This window comes from Schistocerca gregaria, chromosome 1 (assembly GCF_023897955.1).
Source record: "Schistocerca gregaria isolate iqSchGreg1 chromosome 1, iqSchGreg1.2, whole genome shotgun sequence".
NCBI lineage: Eukaryota > Metazoa > Arthropoda > Insecta > Orthoptera > Acrididae > Schistocerca > Schistocerca gregaria.
Genome location: NC_064920.1, coordinates 942914241 through 942936536, shown reverse-complemented (window position 1 = coordinate 942936536; position 22296 = coordinate 942914241). Strand labels below are relative to the sequence as shown.

At 44.5% G+C, this 22296-nt stretch overlaps 1 protein-coding gene across 1 annotated transcript in view; it reads right to left on the bottom strand.

The window, feature by feature from the left end:
* The window catches only part of LOC126275984 (uncharacterized), a 448194-nt gene that overhangs the window by 213173 nt on the left and 212725 nt on the right, over window positions 1–22296 (bottom strand). The window contains exon 3 of the mRNA XM_049977243.1: window positions 15024–15055. Within this exon, the coding sequence (XP_049833200.1) occupies window positions 15024–15055 (32 nt within the window). The remainder of the gene's footprint in view (window positions 1–15023; window positions 15056–22296) is intronic.

The window sequence follows — 22296 nt, the reverse complement described above, 5'->3', positions numbered from 1 at the left end:
CCGAACAGCGCGCGGGAAAAACGAACACCTAAACCTTCCTGTTCGAGCTCTGATTTATTTTATTTTGATGATCATTCCCACCTATGTATGTTGGGCTCAACAAAATATTTTCGCATTCGGAAAAGAAAGTTGGCGATTGAAATTTCGTAAATAGATCTCGACGCGACAAAAAACGTCTTTGCTTTAATGACTTCCATCACAACTCGCGTATCATGTGTGCCACACACTCTCACCTACTACGTGTTAATACAAAACGAGCTGCCCTTTTTTGCACCCTTTCTTTTGGAACTCATGTGGATCACCTCACACTTTTCGTTATTTAGCGTCAACTGCCATCTTCCACACCACAAAGCAATCTTTTCTAAATCGCTCTGTAACTGATACTGGTCTTCGGACGACCTTACAAGACGGTAAATTATAGCACCATCTGCGAACAACCTAAGAGAGCTGCTCAGATTGTCACCCAGGTCATTTATATAGATCAGGAACAGCATAGGTCCCAGGACGCTTCCCTGGGGAACACCTGATATCACTTCAGTTTCACTCGATAACAATACATACCACAGTTCTACATAACCTTTGCAATTGTTGCAGAAGCTCAACAAGTCTCGTTGACAGTACAAATAAGACTGCGAGATGTACACAATACAATAGCACAATGATTACAAGTGGCTTAGAACATTTTCGGAGACGTTGGACAAGACAAGGAGGAGGGGGTCGTGGGGCAGCGGCGACAAAATACAAACTCAATGCCTTACAGATTAATTCGCAAAACCAACTCTGGAAATATGATTTCCATACGAGTGGGTGTAATAGTAGTAGTAGTAGTAGTAGTAGTAGTAGTAGTAGCGGTAGTAGTCATTGAAGTGATAAAAGTCATGGGATGGCTGTAGACATATGGCGGTAGTATCACGTACACAAGGTATAAAAGGGCAGTGCATTAGCGGAGCTGTCATTTGTAATCAGTTTTCCGACGTGATTATGGCCGCACGACGGGTATTAACAGCCTTCGAAAGCGGAATGGTCGTTGGAGCTAGATACATCGAACGTTCCATTTTGGAAATCGTTAGGGAATTCAATATCCCGAGCTCCACGGTGTAAAGAATGTGTCGAGAATACCAAATTTCAGGTATTACCCCTCAACATAACATGGACAACTCAGTGGCCGACGACCGAGGGCAGCTGGCGTTTGCATAGAGTTGTCAGTGCTAATAGGCAGGCTGCACTGCGAGAAAGAACCGCAAAAACCAATCTGGGACATACGACTAACGTATCCGTTATGCCAGTGCGTCGAAATTTGGCGTTAATGGGCCTTGACAGCAAACGACCGATGGGAGTGCGTTTGCCAGCAGCATTACATCACCTCCAGCGCCTCTGCATGGGCTCCTGAGCATGTCGATTGGATCCTAAACAACTGGAAAACAGTGGCCAGGTTAGAAGAGCCCAGATTTCAGTTGGTAAGAGATGATGATAAGGTTCTAGTGTGACGCAGACTCCACGAAGCCAACAAGGCATTGTGCAAGTTGGTGGTAGCTCCATAACGGCATGGGCTGTGTCTGCATGGAATGGACTGGGTCCTTTAGTCCAGCTTTATCGATCATTGATTGGAAATGGGTCGGTTCGCCTACTTGAAGGCCATTTGCTGCCTTTCGTGGACTTTGTGTTTCCGAACAACGATGGAATTTTTATGGATGACAATGCGCCATGTCACCAGGCCACAATTGTCCGCGATCGGTTTGAAGAACATTCTCGAAAATTCGAGTGAATGATTTTTGCGATACTGATCACCCAACATGAATCCCATTGAACATTTATGGGACATAATCGAGAGGTCTGTCCGTGTACAAAATCCTTCACCTGCAACACTTTCGTAATTATCGACGACTATAAAGGCAGCATGGCTAAATATTTTTGCAGGGCACTTTCAACGACTTATTGAGTCCACGTCTCGCCGAACTGGTACACTACGCCGGGAATAACGACGTCCCACATGATATTAGGAGATATCCCATCAGTTTGTCCCATCATGGTAGTGTGAAACTAGTTCATGCGAGGAATGGAAATCGTTATTGCCGCAACGTATCTCCAACAGCTCACATTCTCGCGCAGCGTTCAACATAGTAGAGTGGTGAGAAGCTGTGGGAGGGGGGCAGGGGCGGTGGCGGAGTCAACGGTCAGTGGGGTCGCGTGTTTTTGCCCGGGGCGGCGGGCGGCTCGCGCCAGTGCCCGCGGGTCCTCAACAATGTGCTTGTGATGAATATAGGATGCAAGCGCGCGCCGCAATTAAAATCTATATGAGCGGCCAAAGTGCGGCAGGGCGGCTCGCTTCATAAATCTGTGGGCCGTGCCGGGCCGGGCCGGGCTTGTAATTACACGCACCGTGTGCTGCAGATGAAAGGGCCGCGTCATCTCGGTACGACCCCCTTAACATCTTCCCTTCATGAGGGGCGGCCAAGGACGGCAATGGCCACCCCTTCATCCCTTGTTAAAGACCCTCTCGTCTTTACACCGCGCTAACACGTAAGCACACCGTAATTTCTTCTTTCCATACGAACACTTCCTAGGCTTTTTAAGTTTCGATCGAATGTTACTTGAGGCATGCTTACCGTCGCCACTTTACTTTCGCGCACTACTGCCAAAGTTAACTTCAAATCAATGCTGAAACATGGTTATGCAATTGCTACTTTTACGCACAAAATTACGCCGGCAATTGCCGAGGGACGAGACTCTTCGAGGAAAGGTATAAAACTTCTATTCAGCGAGACGGCACACACAAGAATCATGGCTTCTCCATTGGCTTAGCTTATCAAACTAAAAAGTTTCTTTTTCAAAGATTTGCGTGATACCAATTCGCACTGCGGGCCCAGTGACAGTGTCCTTTGCTGAAACTAAAAAAGAAGCGAAGCTCCTTATGAGACGTGGTAAAGTTATTCCTCTCTACTCTAGCGCTGTAATTACTCGTTTCGTACAGATACACGTGCCTTCCCCGTTTCCTAGACATGCATATTCGCACAGTACATGCAAGGTTATAATCTTTTGGACGAACAGCACAATTTCATTTAGGACCAGTCCCTAAACATATTGCATCCACGTCACCATCACAATTAATGAACGTATTTCGACAATTACGGGACACAAATTAGAAATTCCTCATTCTCCTTCTTCTACGACAACCTAGTCGAAGATTTACACAGACGTACTCATTTAATCCATTCACACGCCCTTGTCTTCCTGCCTCCTACCTCCAAACATTACTTTTTTTAATTTAATCTTTTAATCAAGTAGTGTCATGACTTTTTCTTTTCGAAAATTCAGTTTAATATCTCTTCACTAATTACTCCAACCACCTATTTGATGTTCAGCCTTCTTCTGTAGCATCCCATTTCCAAATCTTGTATTCTCTTCTTGTCCAAATTGTATATTGTCCATCTTTCACTTCCTACCGCTTAAATTTATATTCGCTGTCAAATTTCTCTTTTTCGGAAACGATCTTCTTGCTACTGTCTGTCTGCATTTTATGTCTACTCTACTTCGGCCACCAGCAGTAGTTTTGCTGCCCAAATAGTCAAACTCATCTGTTACTCTTAATGTCTCATTTTCTACTCTAATTCCCTCTGCATCGCCTGCTTCAATTCGAGTATGTTTCATTATCCTTGTTTCACTGCTGTTGAGGTTCATCTCCCAACCTCTTTTCAATACACTGTCCAAATTGTTCAGATACCTTTCCAATTACTTTGCCGTCTCTAGCAAATTTGGATGTCATAAGCATCCTCCATGTCTTTACTTATGCTCCTTGAACATTTATTCCCCTTTAAAATTTCTCCTTGGATTCCTTCAAAGCTACCTCATTGTAAGGATTGAATACCGACGGCGATAGGCTACAACCCTATCTAACTTCCTTCTCAACTATTGCTTTCCTTTCATGCACTTCGACACTCATAATAGCAGTCTGGTTTCTGTATGAATTGCGAATAACCTTTAGCTCCCTGTATTTTATCCCTGTCACCTTCAAAATTGCAAAGACTGTAGTCCAGTCAATACTATCATAAGTTATCTCTGAATTTAGAAATGGTTTGAATGTAGGTTTGCCTTTCTTCATCCTATCTTCTAAAACAAGTCGCAGGGTCAGTATTGCAATGTGTGTTCCCAAATTTATCCGGAAGATAAATTGATAATCCCGGACGTAGCCGTCTGGGCCAGTATCAGGTTACAGGGGGAGTGTGGGTTCTTCTCCAGCCTGAAGCTGATACGTTGGTTTTTTTCCAACTCCTCCTGTCACGTTGTGTTTCCAACATACGTTGGAGAAAATGTTTGTAATGCCCCGCCACGAGGCAGCACCTAACAAAAACAAAAAAAGTTCAAATGGCTCTGAGCACTATGGGACTTAACTTCTGAGGTCATCAGTCCCCTAGAACTTAGAACTACTTAAACCTAACTAACTTAAGGACATCAAACACATCCATGGGCGAGGCAGGACTCGAACCTGCGACCGTAGCGGTCGCGCGGTTCCAGGCTGTATCGCCTAGAACCGTTCGGCCACTCTGGCCGGCTAGCACCTAACAGAAGCGCTGTAAGCAGGGAAAGGAAATGGACGACGAGAAAGCCTAAATTCTGCTCCCGGTTGGCTGAAAGGCCTATATGTTAAATAACTTCGTGGAGTGGTTTAGCACTCGTGGAACTTGCGCGTTGGCCGGCAGCCCTCGTGGGGCGAAGAAGTTGTGTGGCCTCTGGAGCGGAGGTAGTGTTTTTGATTGTGCCTACCAGTAGTCGGGAGTAGATGAACCTTCGAGATGAACCAAGTTAGTCCGTGCAATTCAGAAGGCTAGGTGAGCACTTTCCTGTTTTTCTCGGCGAGCGTTGCCGATTAATGAGTGTGCACTTGTTTGTTAAAAGAATGATGCTGAGCATGGCGTATGAACACTACAGTATATAACTGGACGTGTGTTGGATAAACGTGGCAGACAGGGCTACGGTTAACTGATATCCTAAAAACGTAATTTGTTTGAATGCTAAAAGTCACTAATGTGTTCGTCCGCCTCTGCCTCTTTTCAAGCAGTTATTCAGTATGAAATCACTGTCTTCAGTGACGAGTGCTGCTTCGAACTGAGTCCCAATGACCAGCGAAGATGTGTCTGGAGACGCGCCAGGCGGCACCTGACCGTCGCCCGCCATACGGCCCGACAACCAGGATTGGTGGTCTGTGGCGCCATTTCAGTTCTAACAGTACACCTTCGATTGTCATCCGCGGCACTATTACAGCACAGCGATGCATCCACATTCTACACCCTGTTCAGTTGCCCTTCTTGGGCCTGCATTCCAGCATGATAATGCCCGCCCGTACACGGTGAGTATTTCTGTTGCTTGTCTTCGTGCTAGTCAAACCCTACCGTGACCGGCAAGGTCGCCAAATCTCTCCCCAATTAATAACGTTTGGAGCATTATGGGCGGGCCCCTCCAAGCAACTCTGGATTTTGACTATCTTATGCGCGAGCTGGACAGAGCTCGACACGATATTCCCTCCATCAATCAATGTCAAGACGAATAAATGCTTTCATATGGGCCAGACGTGGACCAATGCGTTACTGACTTGCGCAATTTATGAAGCACTTTCCCTGGAATAAATCAACCATTATTCTGAAACTGTAATCTTTAAAAATCGTAGAGGGAGACCTAGAGATGAAAACGCTAAGCAGATTCACAAGGATTTAGGCTGCAGAACGCACTGGCAGATGAAGAAGCTTGCACAGGATGGAGTAGCATGGAGAGCTGCATCAAACCAGTCTCAGGACTGAAGACCACAACAACAACAACTTCGTGCTGCGTAGTTGTGTGTGTCTTATAGTGGATGGATGCTCTACAATGATCATGATAAACTTTTATCATCTTTTAGAGTGCTCTAGCAGGTCCCATTTATTAACATGTCCACTGCAGACAGAGAGCATAGCATGACTTCAGCTTTAAATACAGTACCTTTCTTCCTGATTTCTTTCAAAATAGTCTTTAAAACATTTAAAAAATACACACATGAGAAACTTCCAGTAGGTTTTAACATATCCTGAAATATGTGATATTAAAAGTAATCACTAGCAGTGAGTTAGCAGTATGATACTTCACATTTAGAGGGATACGTTCACAAATATTAGTGTTACTGTATACTAATCTGAATAACACATTGTGGCATAGTAGCCGGACGCCGTGGCCGAGGGGTTCCAGGTGCTTCAGTCCGGAACCGCGCTGCTGCAACGGTCGCAGGTTCGAATCCTGCCTCGGGCATGGATGAGTGTGATGTCCTTAGGTTAGTTAGGTTTCAGTAGTTCTAAGTTCTAGGGGACTGATGACCTCAGATTTTAAGTCACCTAGTGCTTAGAGCCATTTGAACCATATTGTAACATAGTACTAGACAGCATGTAATAAACAGCATAGAATTTCACATACATACTATAATGTGTTGTATACGTGCAGTATTAAGAAATGAAATTATTAATGCCAGAATGCTATTTAAAACGCACATCAAAGTGATTTCAATTTGATGTGGACATCACTCTTTGTACCTCCTTGATATTACGCTGGTTGTTTAGTTACTGAAAAATTGGGAAATTTAAAGCAATACTACGTACATAAATCTTCAACTCCACTGTTGATCAGGATGCAATTTATATTTCCACGAAAACCGTAAAAGATGAACCAAGGTCTGAATTTGATTTCTGAGAGGTTTTTTTTTTTTCAGTAACCTCCGCACTTACTTGAGTCTGAACGATGCGTCCGAGTGAAGAGTAACTTGCAGACGCCAAAATGAAACATGGAATGACTCTACTTCAGTGAATAATTGTCGAAAGTAGCTTCCCGTGTTACAAGTTAGTTTGACTAGAAGAGATGAGTCTCAGTAAAATTCAAACTATCTGCTATTGGCTACATCTACCGTAGTAGTTAATTACTGATGACTAGCATTTGCTCCAAGTGAACAGCAAAAAAGATTAATTAAAATAACTAAATATAGGTAGAAGTGCGAGACCAAAGATATAAGCATCAACTACATCTTCACACAGGGCCGCGCTCATGAATGTTTACGGTATCTCCTGTAGCGTATGCAACCCAAATAACAAACGTTCGCCGCAGACAACCTGCAGCACAGGCTGCCACGCGTATAGATCACATCTCTTCTACGTAGTTACAAAAAAATTACACGCCTCTAGTCGAAGATGAACTGGTAATAATCTTAATCAGCACGTTACGGAATTAGTTTTACACTATATGTAGTTTCTGGAGGTAGTAAGAGAGGCTGCTAAGATAATTCGGACTCCAACGAAAAGCACAGAAAAGTACGAACAAAATCAGCAGCAATAGAACGCAGTAGAAAGTAAGTAGAAAAAAGGAAAATCATTACCAGTATGGGTAACAATCACACAATATAACTCTTTAGGCTTTCCCGGTGAAATCTTTGCATGTGGAATAATCGGGTCTACAACCGGATGTTTGTGTCGCTCTGCCACAATATTTCGGCTACGTAACTCGTTGCCTTCTTCAGGTGCTACCTGAGACTGCCGTATTGGAGGATCTTGTCCAGTATACGGCAGTCTCAGGTAGCACCTGAAGAAGGCAAAGAGTTACATAGCCGAAATATTGTGCCAGAGCGACACAAACATCCGGCAGTAGACCCGATTATACCACAGTCACACAATTGTTTTAAAATACATTAACTGTAACGGGTAATGTGTGCTTGGTCTTTATAATTATTACTACAAATTGCGTTTTCCCTCTTTACTCTCATGGTGTTGTGCACAACATACCACTTCAATAAATCAGTGAGTGTCTTCGTATTCCACATTATTGACTAGCATTATTAACTAGCCAAACAAAATATGGAAAAAACAGAATACAGGAATTTTTTACACTTTAATTCAAATAAAGAGGTCACATACCGAAAGAAAGCGCATGTAACAAGTACTCCGTAGTTCCCTGTAAGAGGAAACTATAAATATTCTGGTGATTTAAAAATGTAAAATACAAACGAACGAAATGGCGCGGCGATTAACGCACTGGATTTGCCACAACAGGAACGGTAAATTTATTTCTCTTGCAGCCATACTGACTTACTTTTCTTTGATCGACCTAAAAACCAATTAAGACGATGCCCGCGACAGTTCGTATTGCAGTTCTTCTCCGACTAATGATGTGCTTCGTCTTTGGTAAACTGTTAACGGGTTATTGTACTGCATCTTTACCTTAAACGTCTATGAGAAGAGTAATTAAAATTCGTAGAGGAAGTTCTATAAAAACGAATTTAAGAACAAAACGCGATTGCCACTTAACGTCACACGCCCGTAAGGTGAAAATGGTTCAAATGGCTCTGAGCATTACGGGACTCAACAGCTGACGTTATCAGTCCCCTACAACTGAGAACTACTGAAACCTAACTAACCTAGGACATCACACACATCCATGCCCAAGGCACGATTCGAACCTGCGACCGTAGCAGTCGCGCGGTTCCAGACTGAAGCGCCTAGAACCGCTCAGACACCGCGGCCGGCCCGTAAGGTGAAGATTATCAAGCTAATAGTACCAGAAAAGTAACAGAATAGTTGAAGTCATTGTCAAATGAATCTCAACAACATGCTGTTCCGTCGTGCCATTATGGTGGCAATTACTGAATCATATTTCTGAATAACAATTTGGGACGTTGCTGACGCCACCTGTGACAGAAAATTTTCGCGAGATACTGCTGTCAAGCACTATTTAGAGTTTTGGATTTAGGGAAATGCATAAATATTCACAATTCATGTTACACACATCCAGAGGCCGTAGAGTGGACTTGGTAGATCAAGTTTTACACAATAGCCCATGTCCGGAAACTTCACAGGCACCGGCGCCTGTAAATGTATGTAATACACAGGCTAATTCCGTGACGATGTACCAGACTTCCAAGGATAATGAAGACGGATAAATGCATCTATTTGTGATATGGGTCCCTGGTTCGGGAACGAATGAGTCGAAAGTTACAAGCGAAAATTATTCTGATACCTCTGACAGTGGAATCCATGCACCGGTACTGTTGTTACTAACATTGTAGTTAGGGTGGGCAACTATCAGAGGTGATAGTGAGGACCAAGGCAGGATAAAATGTCTAGCAAACATGGGTTCTCAAATGCGTACCTGACGAGCTAGGAGCACTCGTTCATCTTCGTAGAAGTGACACACATCCACTCCATTGAACAAGTGCTCTCAGATCTTGGTATACGCATTTCACAGTCCGTGTTTATTAGAGTTTTTTTCTTGTTTAGGCCATACTACCACCTCTGAAAATTCCATACCCAACATTTTTAGTAACAACAGTAATGGTACATGTATTTCACTGCCAGACATATGAGAATGATTTTCGCTTGTAGCTTTCGATTCGTTCGTTTCCGAACCATGAGCCTTACCTCATATTGACACATATATCCATCTCCATCTTCCTTGAAAGTTGGTTAGATCGTCACGGAATCAACCTGTATATCACATACGTTTACAGGCACCGGTGACTGTAGCTCTGACGCTGTCTAGCATCAAATGGTTCAAATGGCACTAAGCACTATGGGACTTGACATATGAGGTTATCAGTCCCCTAGACTTAGAACTACTTAACCTAACTAAGCTAAGGACATCACACACATCCATGCCCGAGGCAGGATTCGAACCTGCGATCGTAGCAGCAGCGCGATTGCGGACTGAAGTGCCTAGAACCGCTCGGCCACAGCGGCCGGCTTGTCTAGCATCATCGGATGATATATCTCGATATGGGTTCTTGAGTATAACCTGATGTACAGTGTCTTCTCTACAATGTGTGACATGAATTGTGAAATACCTGTATACTGTACCGTTTTGAACCGATTATGCTTTACAGAAAGAGGCTGAAACTTCATAAACGTACAATATGTCCAAAAATGCCATTAAATTGGTAACAACACACGTGTAAAATATCGCGCTATACTTAAATGATCAGCTACACCGTTAACACACACAATGAACAATGTTGACTTTGACCAGTTTTTCTCTTTTTCTGTTGATTTTCCGTCCAAAGGCTCCAGCAGGTCAAGAAACACAACAATCACAGTGCAGTAGACATCATTTTTATAAAAGCGACAGTAGGATAGTGCATAATCCTCGAAAGAAGTACAAATGAGGTTACCACAGTTTCTCGCTTTTACAATACCATGCGTGAAAGACCCGAGATAAGTTTCACAAGGCCGACGCTTTCAGAAACCCTACAGGAGGAAGGTGGTTTTGTTCAACGAAGCAGTTACACGGTTAAACAGGCTTTCTAAAATAAGCGAACAGAGTACATGCAAACCGAACGAATATCGGTAAAAGGTACACACAATGGGAACAATACGGGCAATGACATATTTTAACAGTTCCCTTTAACAGTTTGAGCAGCAACCCTTAACTTGAACACATGCATCCACTCCCAGTGCTACTGTATTTTAACGACGTTGACTGCTCCCCCTAGCGATAACAAATCAACACTTGTTGCTACTACCGCTCCAGAGCCATCATAGTTTATGACGAGTGGTGGTTTCCTCCTGGATGGTGCCATATACATACACCGAGGTGACAGAAGTCATTGCATACCTCTTAATGTCGTGTCGCACCTTCTTCTGTTCGACATAAAGCAACAACCCGACGTGGTATGGACTCAACAAGTCGATGGAAATCCCTTGCTGAAATACTGAACCATGGTGCCTCTACAGCCGTCCATAATTGCGAAAGTGTTGCTGGTGCATGATTTTGTACATGAACTGACCTCTCGATTATGTCTCATAAATGTTCTATGTGATTCACGTTGGGCGAGCTGGGTGGCCAAATCGTCGCTCGAACTGTCCAGACCGTTCTTCAAATCAATCGCGAAAAATTTTGGACCGGTGACGAAGGCACATTGTCATATACAAAAAGTCCATCGTTGTTTGGAAACATGACGTCCATAAATGGCTGCAAATGATCTCTAAGTAGCCAAACATCCAAAGGACCCAGTCCATTCCATGTCAATACAGTCCACACCATTACGCTGCCATCACCAGCTTTGCACAGTGCCTTGTTGACAACTTGGGTCCGTGGCTTCGTGGGGTCTGCGCAACATTCTAACCCCACCACCAGTTCTTACCAACTGAAAGCAGGACTAAATGGTCAAGAGTCCAGGAGAGGTGCAGGAGACGATATCGTGCTGTTAGCAAACGCATTCCCGTAGGTCAGCTGCTGTAGGCCACTAACGACAAATTTCGCGACCCTGTCCTAACGGATATATTCGACGTACGTCCCACATTGATTTGTGCGGTTATTTCATGCAGTGTAACTTGTCTGTTACCACTGACATCTCTACGCAAACGCCGCTGCACTAGGTCTTCATGTGAAGGCCGTCGGCCGCTGCGTTGTCCGTGGTGAGAGGTAATGCCTGATACGTGGTATTCTCGGCACAATATCGACACTGTGGATCGCGGAAGATTGAATTCCCTAACGATTTCCGAAATGGGATGTCCCATGTGTCTAGCTCCAACGACCTTTCCGCGTTCAAAGTAGGTTAATACCCATAGTGCGGTCATAATCACGCCGACCACCTTTCCCCAAGAATCATCAAAGTACAAACGACGCTCCGCCAATGGTCTGCGCATTTATTCCTTGTGTACACGACACTACCGCCTTCTGCATATTTACATATCGCTATCCCGTGACTTCTGTCATCTCAGTATTCTATGGGCTACATGACGTTAACGGACCAAGGAAGCCTCAAAACAGTACGCCAGTAGCCCTGTATCTGTCCTGGGATCATTCCCCTTCAGTGCTCAACGGGTTGGGGTTGGGTTGTTTGAGGGAGGAGACCAGACAGCGAGGTCATCGGTCTCATCGGATTACGGAAGGACGGGGAAGGAAGACGCCCGTGCCCTTTCAAAGGAACCATCTCGGAGTCACGGAAAACCTAAATCAGGATGGCCGGACGCGGGATTGTACCGTCGTCCTCCCGAAAGCCAGTCCAGTGTCTAAGCCACTGCGCTACGTCACTCGGTAGTGCTCAATGTTCTCAACTATATCGTACACCTGACAACAGCCCAGGCTGGCGGACAACTCGTTGCAATGTACATGTTACCCCATGTAGTCCAACAATCTGCACTCTTTCCAATTCGGTCAATCATTAATATTGGTGTGGAAAGCGTATCAGAGACAAGGTGCTGCTCGTTTCGTAGCGAATGAGCCCGAGTAAGACCACTGCATTGCAGGCTGTGTATTAAATTTTTATCCAGTGACAATGGAAGGCGAAATAACATTGTAATTTTTCTGGTCACTAGAGCTTTCGTCAATGCTCTGAGCTATACCTCAACCTCTCTCAAACCTTTCGTCGAATGAAGACATTCTACACTGGCGATGTAATCCGCCCACTGGATACAAGATGTCAAGCCCAGTGGCCCACTTACTGCTGTTCGATAAGAATGGGCTACACGGCGATACTGGGTGGCACCGGCGTTCTTTGACCTGCACTCCTCCATAGCTTTGGCCTGCACTCCTCCATAGCATCCAAATCACTGTTACACAAGCACTCACACCAATCATGCACAGGATTAAAAAAACTATCCCAAATTCATAGAGGTCCTAGTATGGTCGAAGCTAGAAAAAACATTTCTAAGTATTTGACTGGAAACAAACCTTTTCAGATGTGCTTCATTCTTTTCTACGACAGGCTGTCTACTGACACTATGGGAGCTCCATGTAAAACCACAAATAGCTTAACTAAGTGGCACTTCTACCTCACAGTATTGCGAGCTTGTATAAACGCGCCTGTCCGTCCTTGTATTTAGGCACATGAACGCAAGCCGCTGTAACGTGCTCATGTTTCTGAGACTGGCATTCATCAATGTTTTTAAATGTCCCTACAACCAGATATCCAAAGGATTAAGGTTCGGGTGAAGCGGTTTGCTATGGAAGTGATCCTGCTCGACCAATCCATCAGTCACTAAAAATTAGTGCGACGCACTGCCGACCGAAGCGCAGAGAACGGGGAAAGGGGGATTATACGGTCATGGATAAATCTCATACATCGTCTTTTTGCAACGTTAAGGTTCCCTAAGAGCACGTTATATTTACCGCGGTAACTGCTAACGGCAGCCATTAGCGTGTGCGGTAAAGTGCATGGTCCAATTAGTTTCTTGCCTACAATACCCAACCGTACATTGACATTAATCGAATCGGAAGCCTTGCCTCAAATATTTCTCGAGAGCTTGCACAGAATCTGTCTTACAATCCATTGACACAACTGTAACATGACACTGTGGTGTTGTGGTCTATGAGGCTACACACGCTGAAATAGAAATGGATAAAGTAATCCCTCATTTAGTTTTGAACACTCGAGATCTTGGTTATTCTCTTCATCAGCTGCAATTCTTCACAGAGTTTCAGAATAGTCTTCCGATCACTTCAATACTCGCTCCCACATACCCTGCGAGCTAACAAATGTGCGATAACCAGGCCTACTACGATCCATTGTCCTAGTTGAGAACAATAACGAATTTACAGGTAACTGGTAAAAGCAACGAAGTATTTTCTTTAATCTGAAGATAAAAAAATGGCTCTGAGCACTATGGGACTTAACTTCTGAGGTCATCAATCCCCTAGAACTTAGAACTACTTAAACCTAACTAACCTAAGGACATCACACACATCCATGCCCGAGGCAGGATTCGAACCTGCGACCGTAGCGGTCGCGCGGTTCCAGACTGTAGCACCTCGAAACGCTCGGCCACTCCGGCCGGCTTAATCTGAAGATAGAATGTCGCCTTGTGTATAACGTTTGGCGTACATAAGAGGATTCTATGTAAACGTTGTTCACACTGCGCTGAATTACAGTGAAGGACAAAACAGCTGTAACCTCTATGATCGACATCAGCACCTCAGTCAGTGGACTAAGAACAAACAAGAGTGAAAAATGAACTTCAACAAGAAAAGGGCCTACACCAATGACTACTGAACATTCTCAATACAAGTGAAACTATCTACAGCTTAAACAGTATATCTCCGGAATGAATTTTCACTCTTCAAACTTCTGGCAGATAAAAACTGTATACCAGGCCGAGGTTCGAACTTGGGATCTTTGCTTTTGTGAGCAATTGCTCTACCAACTGAGTTACCCAAGCACGTTTCACGACCCCTAATCACAGCTCTAATTCCGCAAGTTCCTTATCTCCTACCTTCCAAACATCACGGAAGTTCTCCTGCGAAACTTGCGGGTTTAACACTCCTGGCAGAAAGGATATTGCGACACAGCCTAGCCATAGCCTGGGGGATGTTTCCAGAATGAATTTCACTGTGCAGTGATGTGCGCGCTGGTACGAAAGACATGAAATTTTACATCAGCCCATATTCCGCTGCAGAGTGCAAATTCATTCTGAAAACATCCCCCAAGCACACTCTGCTGCAGAGCGAAAATTCATTCTGGAAAAATCCCCTAGAATGTGGCTAAGCAACGTGTCGGCAATAACTTTTATTCCAGGAGTTCTAGACCCGCAAGTTTCGCAGGAGAAGTTCGTGAAATTTGGAAGGTAGGAGATGAGGAATTGGGGGAAGTAAAGCTGTGAAGAGGGGTCGTGAATCGTGCTCGGGCAGTTCAGATGGTAGAGTACTTGCCCGTGAAAGGCACAGGTTCCGAGTTCGAGTCTCAGTCTGGACACAGTTTTAATATACCGGGGATTTTTCCAAACAGTGCGTGTTTCCTATCACACGATCATCGGACTTCACGCTTCATCCCCTGCACAATACACTTGACACTGAGAAGAACTGCCTGAACTAGAACCTTGGCTAGAAAAGCAAAGTGTTTCATAGTTGTATTTAAGTGCGTAATTCTGTTGACTTTCCTGAAGGAGACAAATGCTGTATAGAAAATTTCCCCACTTAAAGACTTGTATGAATGTGGGTTACGATACCTTTATATCAGATAGCGTAAGCAACCTGTACATATGGAACGAATGGTGTGTTACTTTAAAATTCCGCGTCACGAAATTACTTACCATTCGTCAGACTTCAGCCTCTTGCATATCGCCTGAAAAAGAGAAACAGCAAAATTAGAAAGTACAAAACCAATAAAAACCATAATTTATTAAAGACTGTCTTAATTTACTTCCTCCATCTCTTTTCCCATGGAAAGCACCCTTCCCGTACCACACGTGCCTCACTCCGGAGACTGATCCAATAAACCGAAGAGTGCCGTGGCAGCAAAGGAAGGGAAGCAATCTTATTGCCTGCGTACGTACTACTATTCCTTTTTACTTCTTCTGTCATCCCATGTTTCCTATCCTTTTCCATTACCAAGTATGGACAGATACAATGACCCAGCGTTGCAGTAGTCCACCTCGGAAGCGCGCTCTCTCTCTCTCTCTCTCTCTCTCTCTCTCTCTCTCTCTCTCTCTCTCTCTGTGTGTGTGTGTGTGTGTGTGTGTGTGTGTGTGTGTAGTTCGGGTTTTAGCCAGGGCACGGGCACAGGCACGGCGGCCAGTCGCGGTCTGGGCCGACATGATAAAGCGACCCTCAATTAGAGGAATTTGCTCCCCACCGCCGCCGCGGCTCCACAAGACGTACAGTGCAATTAAAGCTTTTAATTCTCCAGTAAGTCTTGCTTTACGATGCCATTAAATTGTTCTAAAACAACGGGCTTGAGCTACGGGGATAAATTATTTTGAAATGACCAAACGGAACATTACAAAGGACTTTATTGCCATTGAGCTGTCGAAATAAGGTGGCATCAACTTTTGCTGATAGATGTTCGCAACGGGGAGAACACTGTAACGCAATTAACAATATACTATAGAAGCAATTTTATTGCCCTAATTACTGTCATCGCGTCCGCAGATAAAACACCACAACGAGACTTAATGGATTCCGACGGGCACTAAACTAATCCAAAAACACCCCGAGCGCGGAGGCTAGGAGGTGCGATATAGGTTTCGTGACTCAGTGACTAATACTGCTCAGCTCCCACGAATAAAACTGGTCTGTGACAATGTTTTCCGAAACACGAGCGAACGGCAATAGCTGTAATAGACACAACGTTACACCACAGAAGTGTCGTCTTTTGTTTCAAATGGCTCTGAGCACTATGGGACTCAACATCTATGGTCATCAGTCCCCTATAACTTAGAACTACTTAAACCAAACTAACTAACGGGTATCACACATCACCCAGTCATCACGAGGCAGAGAAAATCCCAGACCCCGCCGGGAATCGAACCCGGGAACAGTCGTCTTTTTCGAAAGTCGCACAGATATTTCCACAACAATACAGACAGAATATTCTGATGACAGAGAGCCTTTATCTCTACGGTTCGTACCCCGACAGTTTATTGCAAGAAAAACACAAAAAGATCCGACCTCTCGTAGTCATCAAATTTGGATAGGTAGTTTATAGGAGGTTTGCCTAGACAAAAAATATATATAATATCAAAACTAAAGAAGTAAGGGATGAGATGTCACCAACGTGATTTGTGGTCATGCCACGAAATTGCTAAAAAAAACAGGGGCTCATCGACGAAGTTCTGCGATTCGGAGAGAATGGAATTGTTCGAATGTGCAGGGCAGATAAACACTGGAATATAAAGCATACACATAAACACGCCGCATACTGACCTCGCTGAAGAAGCGACACAATGTAACACGCGATGACCATCCTACATTTCCAAATGCATCGCAGTCTTTCCAGGAAAACATTTCGTTTCGATGTAGCTGGAAGTCAGAACATAGCAATACGTACCAGACAATGCAAGAGAAAGAGGTGGCACGGTTTCAACTTGAAACGTATGTTCCAGAGGCAGTGTATACGCCTGTTACCCCATGTTATTGTATCACTCGTCCCTTTCTGCTTTCTTCCACACCAACCCCCCCCCCCCCCCCTCTCTCTCTCTCCCCTGAGCAAAAAGACAACCGGGTTTTGGATTAATTAATGACCTTGGACAGTAAATATCCTCTACGTCAATATTCTAAATTTTCACTGAAATGTATTTGTTATATTTAAAGAATAACAGGTAAGCAAGAAGATCTGTTTTTGCCATAGGGCGGTACTGTTAAGGTGGCAATGGAAGTTAATCATTTCTCACTTGAACTATCGATGAGGTATTATCAAACATGAAGTATATACAGAGTAAGTCTCGCATCAGCAATTGCTAAGTTTCCCACAGGCACCCATGAATCACGATTTCCCACAGGGGTACACATCTCAAGTTACAGCACTCTCTCATGACCTTCTGACTCAAATGCTTTTAGATTATTAGAGTAACATTCACATCGCCACATGCGACGAATCGCATATGTCCATGGTTGACTTGAACCCGATCTGCAGCTAGGAATATTATATTTCTTGTAGGTCAACTTACGACACCCGTTTATGACCTAATTACGTTCCGCTTATCTGAAGCTAACTGATACATTATTGCTGTGCGTTTAGCCTACGAAAATTTCGTTTAAATTCAGCAGTTCTGTTGCACTGTGATAGCGCAATGCAGGTACAGTCTTAATACAAGTTTCACTGGCTCCCAAACAAATCTTTCATTACAGCACACATTCTGTTGGAGTTTGGAACTTCCTGACAGATTAAAAATTTGCGCTCCACTGAGACTCGAACTCATATCCGTGCCTTTCGCAGGAAATTCCCTTGGCATCTGAGCTATACCGGTGCGTTTCAGAGCCAATACAATATCAAGATACGAAATGCCATATTCATTTTACAAAGTGGAAAACAGGCAAAACGAAATGCCTTTAGTCTGTAATCAGCCAATCTCCGTAATAAGCTGTCTTCAGGGTATCCTATACTGAAGATACGTAGAATGCTGCCCGGGTTCCCGGGTTCGATTCCCGGCAGGGTCAGGGATTTTCTCTCCCTCGTGATGACTGGGTGTTGTGTGATGTCCTTAGGTTAGTTAGGTTTAAGTAGTTCTAAGTTCTAGGGGACTGATGACCATAGATGTTAAGTCCCATAGTGCTCAGAGCCATTTGAACCATTTGAACGTAGAATGCTACCAAAAAAATTAGTACAACCTATTTGACGTTACCAATTCAGTCAAGATTTATGGCTGCAATAGTGCATATGGCGTACATGAAATGATCACATTTAAAGATCAATAGCACAAGCGGTTCTGAGATACCAGTCATCGATCCATGCTGAAACAACCCTATCAGTAGCCGTTGTAGCCTCCATGGGCGCAATGCAGGCGCTGACTCTGGCTTCAGTCGATCGTACGGAACTACAGATGACGAATACTGTCCTGACATACATGCCTGCTGGACCTGTTTACGTAGTACTGTAAGATTTGTTGGTTGACGAGTCGCACAAGTCACTTCTCGTCCCATCATATGCCACACGTGCTCGTTTGGAGACAAGTCCAGAAATCGTGCTGGCCAAGGAAGTTGCTGCACGCCTTGCAGAGCACGTTGAATTTCACGGGCAGTCTGTGAGCGAGCATAATCCTGTTGGAACAACGTATCAACTTCCTGTTGTAAGAATGGCATGGTTAGCGTCCCAAGGAGAAACACCAAAGGTGAACGAGGATTGTAGCTTGTCGCACCTCAAACCGTAAGGCCTGGGACGGGGCCAAGGTGTCTTGCACGAATGCATTCTACGAGACAGCGCTCACCAGGCCTATGTCTTACGCACAAATGACCATTACTTGCGAGCACGCCGAATCCGCTTTCATCGCTGAATATCACGGTGCGCGATTCCATTTTCCGAGTGATACTCTGACGGCACCTTCGAACCGTGTATGTCGATGCTGTGGCGTGAGTGGAAGACGGGCTAGAGGCACGCGTGCCCGTAGTCCCGCTGCTAATACCGGTTCACAACAGCTCGTGTTGACGCGTTTGGACTCACAAGTTCTCTTATCTGTACTGTGGCAGCTGTACGATCTGTCACTGCTGCCCTACAATACGACGATACTGGCGGGCGTCTGCGCTGCGTGGACGTCCAGAACCGCGTGTACGGGTGTGAGAATGTTCACATGACCACAGATACCACCATCGTTGCACAACTGACGCAACACGTCCAACTTGGGTGGCAATACTCCGAAAGGATCAACCCCCCCACTCGAAAGCCCACACTTCACCCTATTTCAAACTGTCTCAGTTGGCTGTAGGAAGCACGAGTGCGCCTCCGTGGCCTGGCATATGCCGTCATAGGATCAAACTCCAAGTCGTCTTTCCAGGTGTACTAATCTTTTCCCCGCAACGTATTTACGGATCTAGAAAGTAAAAGGGAGGCACTGTCTGATTAAAGATTATAATCGGGAGTTGGGGGTGGGGGGTGGATAGCCCGGCTGTTAGGCCATTAAGCTTCGTAGGCTCAGCTTCAGAGTCGAGCGTACAGTCCGCTGCACACTTTCAATCTATCAGAAAGTTTCAGTTCACTATACATCACGGCATCGTAACAGGAAGAGAGAACGGTAAGGTTGCGTCAACAGCGATGTCATTAGACGCGGTAACACCAGGTCAGTCTTTTAACCACTACGCCATCCCGTGCAGTAGCATTTAAATTAAAATTTTCTGGCAAAGCACAGAGAGACAGCCAGGGGCTGGCACCACGCTTACTGCCCCGTGATCCCACTGAAAGAAGGTGGACTGCGTAAAGAGCGAGCCTGTGGTTGGACAGGCGGTGATCCATCACGGGCCGCGACCGCGCCACGCCGTGCGGTGCAGCTCAGCTCGGCTCAGCGGCAAGTAATAAGCGAGCCGGCTGGGCCGGCAACACGCCATTAGCCATTTCAGCGCCGGCACTCGGTAATGTCTTCATCTCCCACGGTCCGGGCTGGCCCGCCGCACCGTAATTAATAACCGGCAATTAGAGAGCGCGCGCCGCCGGGCCGTGCGGGGAAATGACCGAAAACGCCATCAGCGCCGGCGCCACGGCCTCTGGAGATCCACGGCTGCGTCCGCTCGCCGCACCTCCACTACTTTATCGTCCGGTCTGCCTGCGGTCCCTTTCTGCCACTGGGCGTCCTCCTTTCACCTGCAGGGAATACATACTCCGTGCTCTACGTGCTACGAGAAATGGATCGTCGTAACTGGTATGCGAGGGTTAAGCAGCCTATAGATCATCAATAACTAAAATAAAAGCTCCAAAACTAGCTGCAATAAGGTAAGGTATTTTTTAATATTTCACACGGCATACCTGTTTCGACTTCTTGCCATTATGAAATGACTTGCGAAAATAACAATGATAAGACTATCTAAATCGTGGCTGCTTTATGTTCTCATTTACATTGGTACTTACATGTATTTGGAAGTGACGACCAGACTGCATCTATAGTAAATGTCTTCTGCCAAGTCTTGGTAATTACAAAGTTTTATAAAAAAAGACGTGAGATAGCACTGTACGTTGTTTTTAAGTCAAGGTGGGCGGCACCTACCGCCACTTTAACTAGCCCAAAACATTAGCAGACTACTGTTTACGATTGCTTCTTGCTAATTATTTCCGTCGTGAGCATGCAAGGACTGTTTTAAGTGCTAAAAATTACAGTAGTTACATGAATAACACAATGTAACGAAGGCAATCTCGAACGTTTCACAATATCGATTTGCTGTCTGGAAGCAACAGTTAATATAATGCATTTAATGCACAGTATCACTGCCCAATATTATTGATAGACCACCGGCCGCTCTATACCTAAATTAATGAAAAAATGGTCATAATTTCGTCTTTAATTGGTGTAGATCGTTCCAGTTGTACATTAGTCAAAGCGGCTCCTCTTTACCCATGTGTTTTAGAACTGACTAACTCTGTGCAGGTGAGTCATACATTCCAAGCAGAAGCAACGTGTCGTCATTGAGTTTTTGACGAAGGAGGTGTGCAAGGTGCCCGAGAGACACTAAGAACTAGAGAATACGGAGACAACGAGAAGAAGTAAGTGTGCAGCGAATCAAATTTGAGAGAAAAATTTGTTGTGACTTGCCTGAAACTATCGTTTTTCCCCCACCTGTGGGTATCTCTTCACTATCCGGAAAAAATGAGTTAGTCCATGGACTGCCGTCACATTACTTCTACAAGACTTGTAAAATTTACTAGCCAGCAATCAGTTATGGGGAAAGATTTTTGGTAAGGAAAGGACATCGCCTTTGGTGCTCTGGGAGGCAACAAGAAGCGCTACATCGACTACAGAAGCTTAAAGAAGCAATCACGAGGAAGAATCTGAACGCGGTCCAAAACCGCCGAGGCAATGCGCGACAGCGGACCACTTTGGCAATAAATCAAGCGATTCTGCCATCCACCGTACAGTCTGTATATGGTACTCTTCGGCATCCGTCTGTTTGGTCAAATGAAAGACAGATGTCAGCAGTGCGATGAAGGCGTTGAAGAACTGGAGGTGACTCTATAACGCCTCTCTTTTTTTCCAAAGATTATTCAAGGGTTGGATTCAACGATGACGAAAATAAAACGTTTTTACTAGAAAGTATGTCTAGTAGGAAGTTACTGTATAAAAGAAGTCATTGGAACTATGTATTCCCAATTCAAACTACCGAAATCACTTACGAAATAACTTATAAGCTCTTTTGCATTTCTTTCGGTGTAGCCACAGTTTATTTGATGGATCCAAAAAGTTGTCAAAGCTCCCCTATGTCCGATATGGTAATTGGAGAAGTGGGCGACGGACGTTTAGTATGGTCTGATCTCCTTCTACTTGTACCAGTACATACAAGAACATACCTTCATGATTTGTTCCTGTACAACCAGATTAATGCACACAGAGCATACGCCGTATCCCTTGCTTTGAAATAAATACAGAATGAACTAAACAGGAAGAATAATTACGTAATGACGATGAGGACAATATTTCTTTACATACGAAATAAAAAAATCGAAGATAATGAAATTATGTTACCCACTACTTCACACTACGTTGATCTACCCATTTAACCATGTGTCATTGAGTCACACTACGTCAGTAGCGCGTATGATAGGCAAAGACTCTTTAGATTGTTGAGGTCAGATCGACACAGTAGCTTTTTTTAAAAAAAAATTTAAGGAAGAATATAAGCGGACTTAAAGTTACACACTACTATAGGAGACCAAGTAACTTTTATTGAATGCTGCAAAGCATTACGAAGCATGATCCACATGAGTTCCAAAAGAAATCCGTTGGAATTCGATTACTCGATAAATAGTACAATTCTCAAGGCTGTCAATTCAACTAAGTACCTGGGTGTTAAAATTACGAACAACTTCAGTTGGAAGGACCACATAGATAATATTGTCGGGAAGGCGAGCCAAAGGTTGCGTTTCATTGGCAGGACACTTAGAAGATGCAA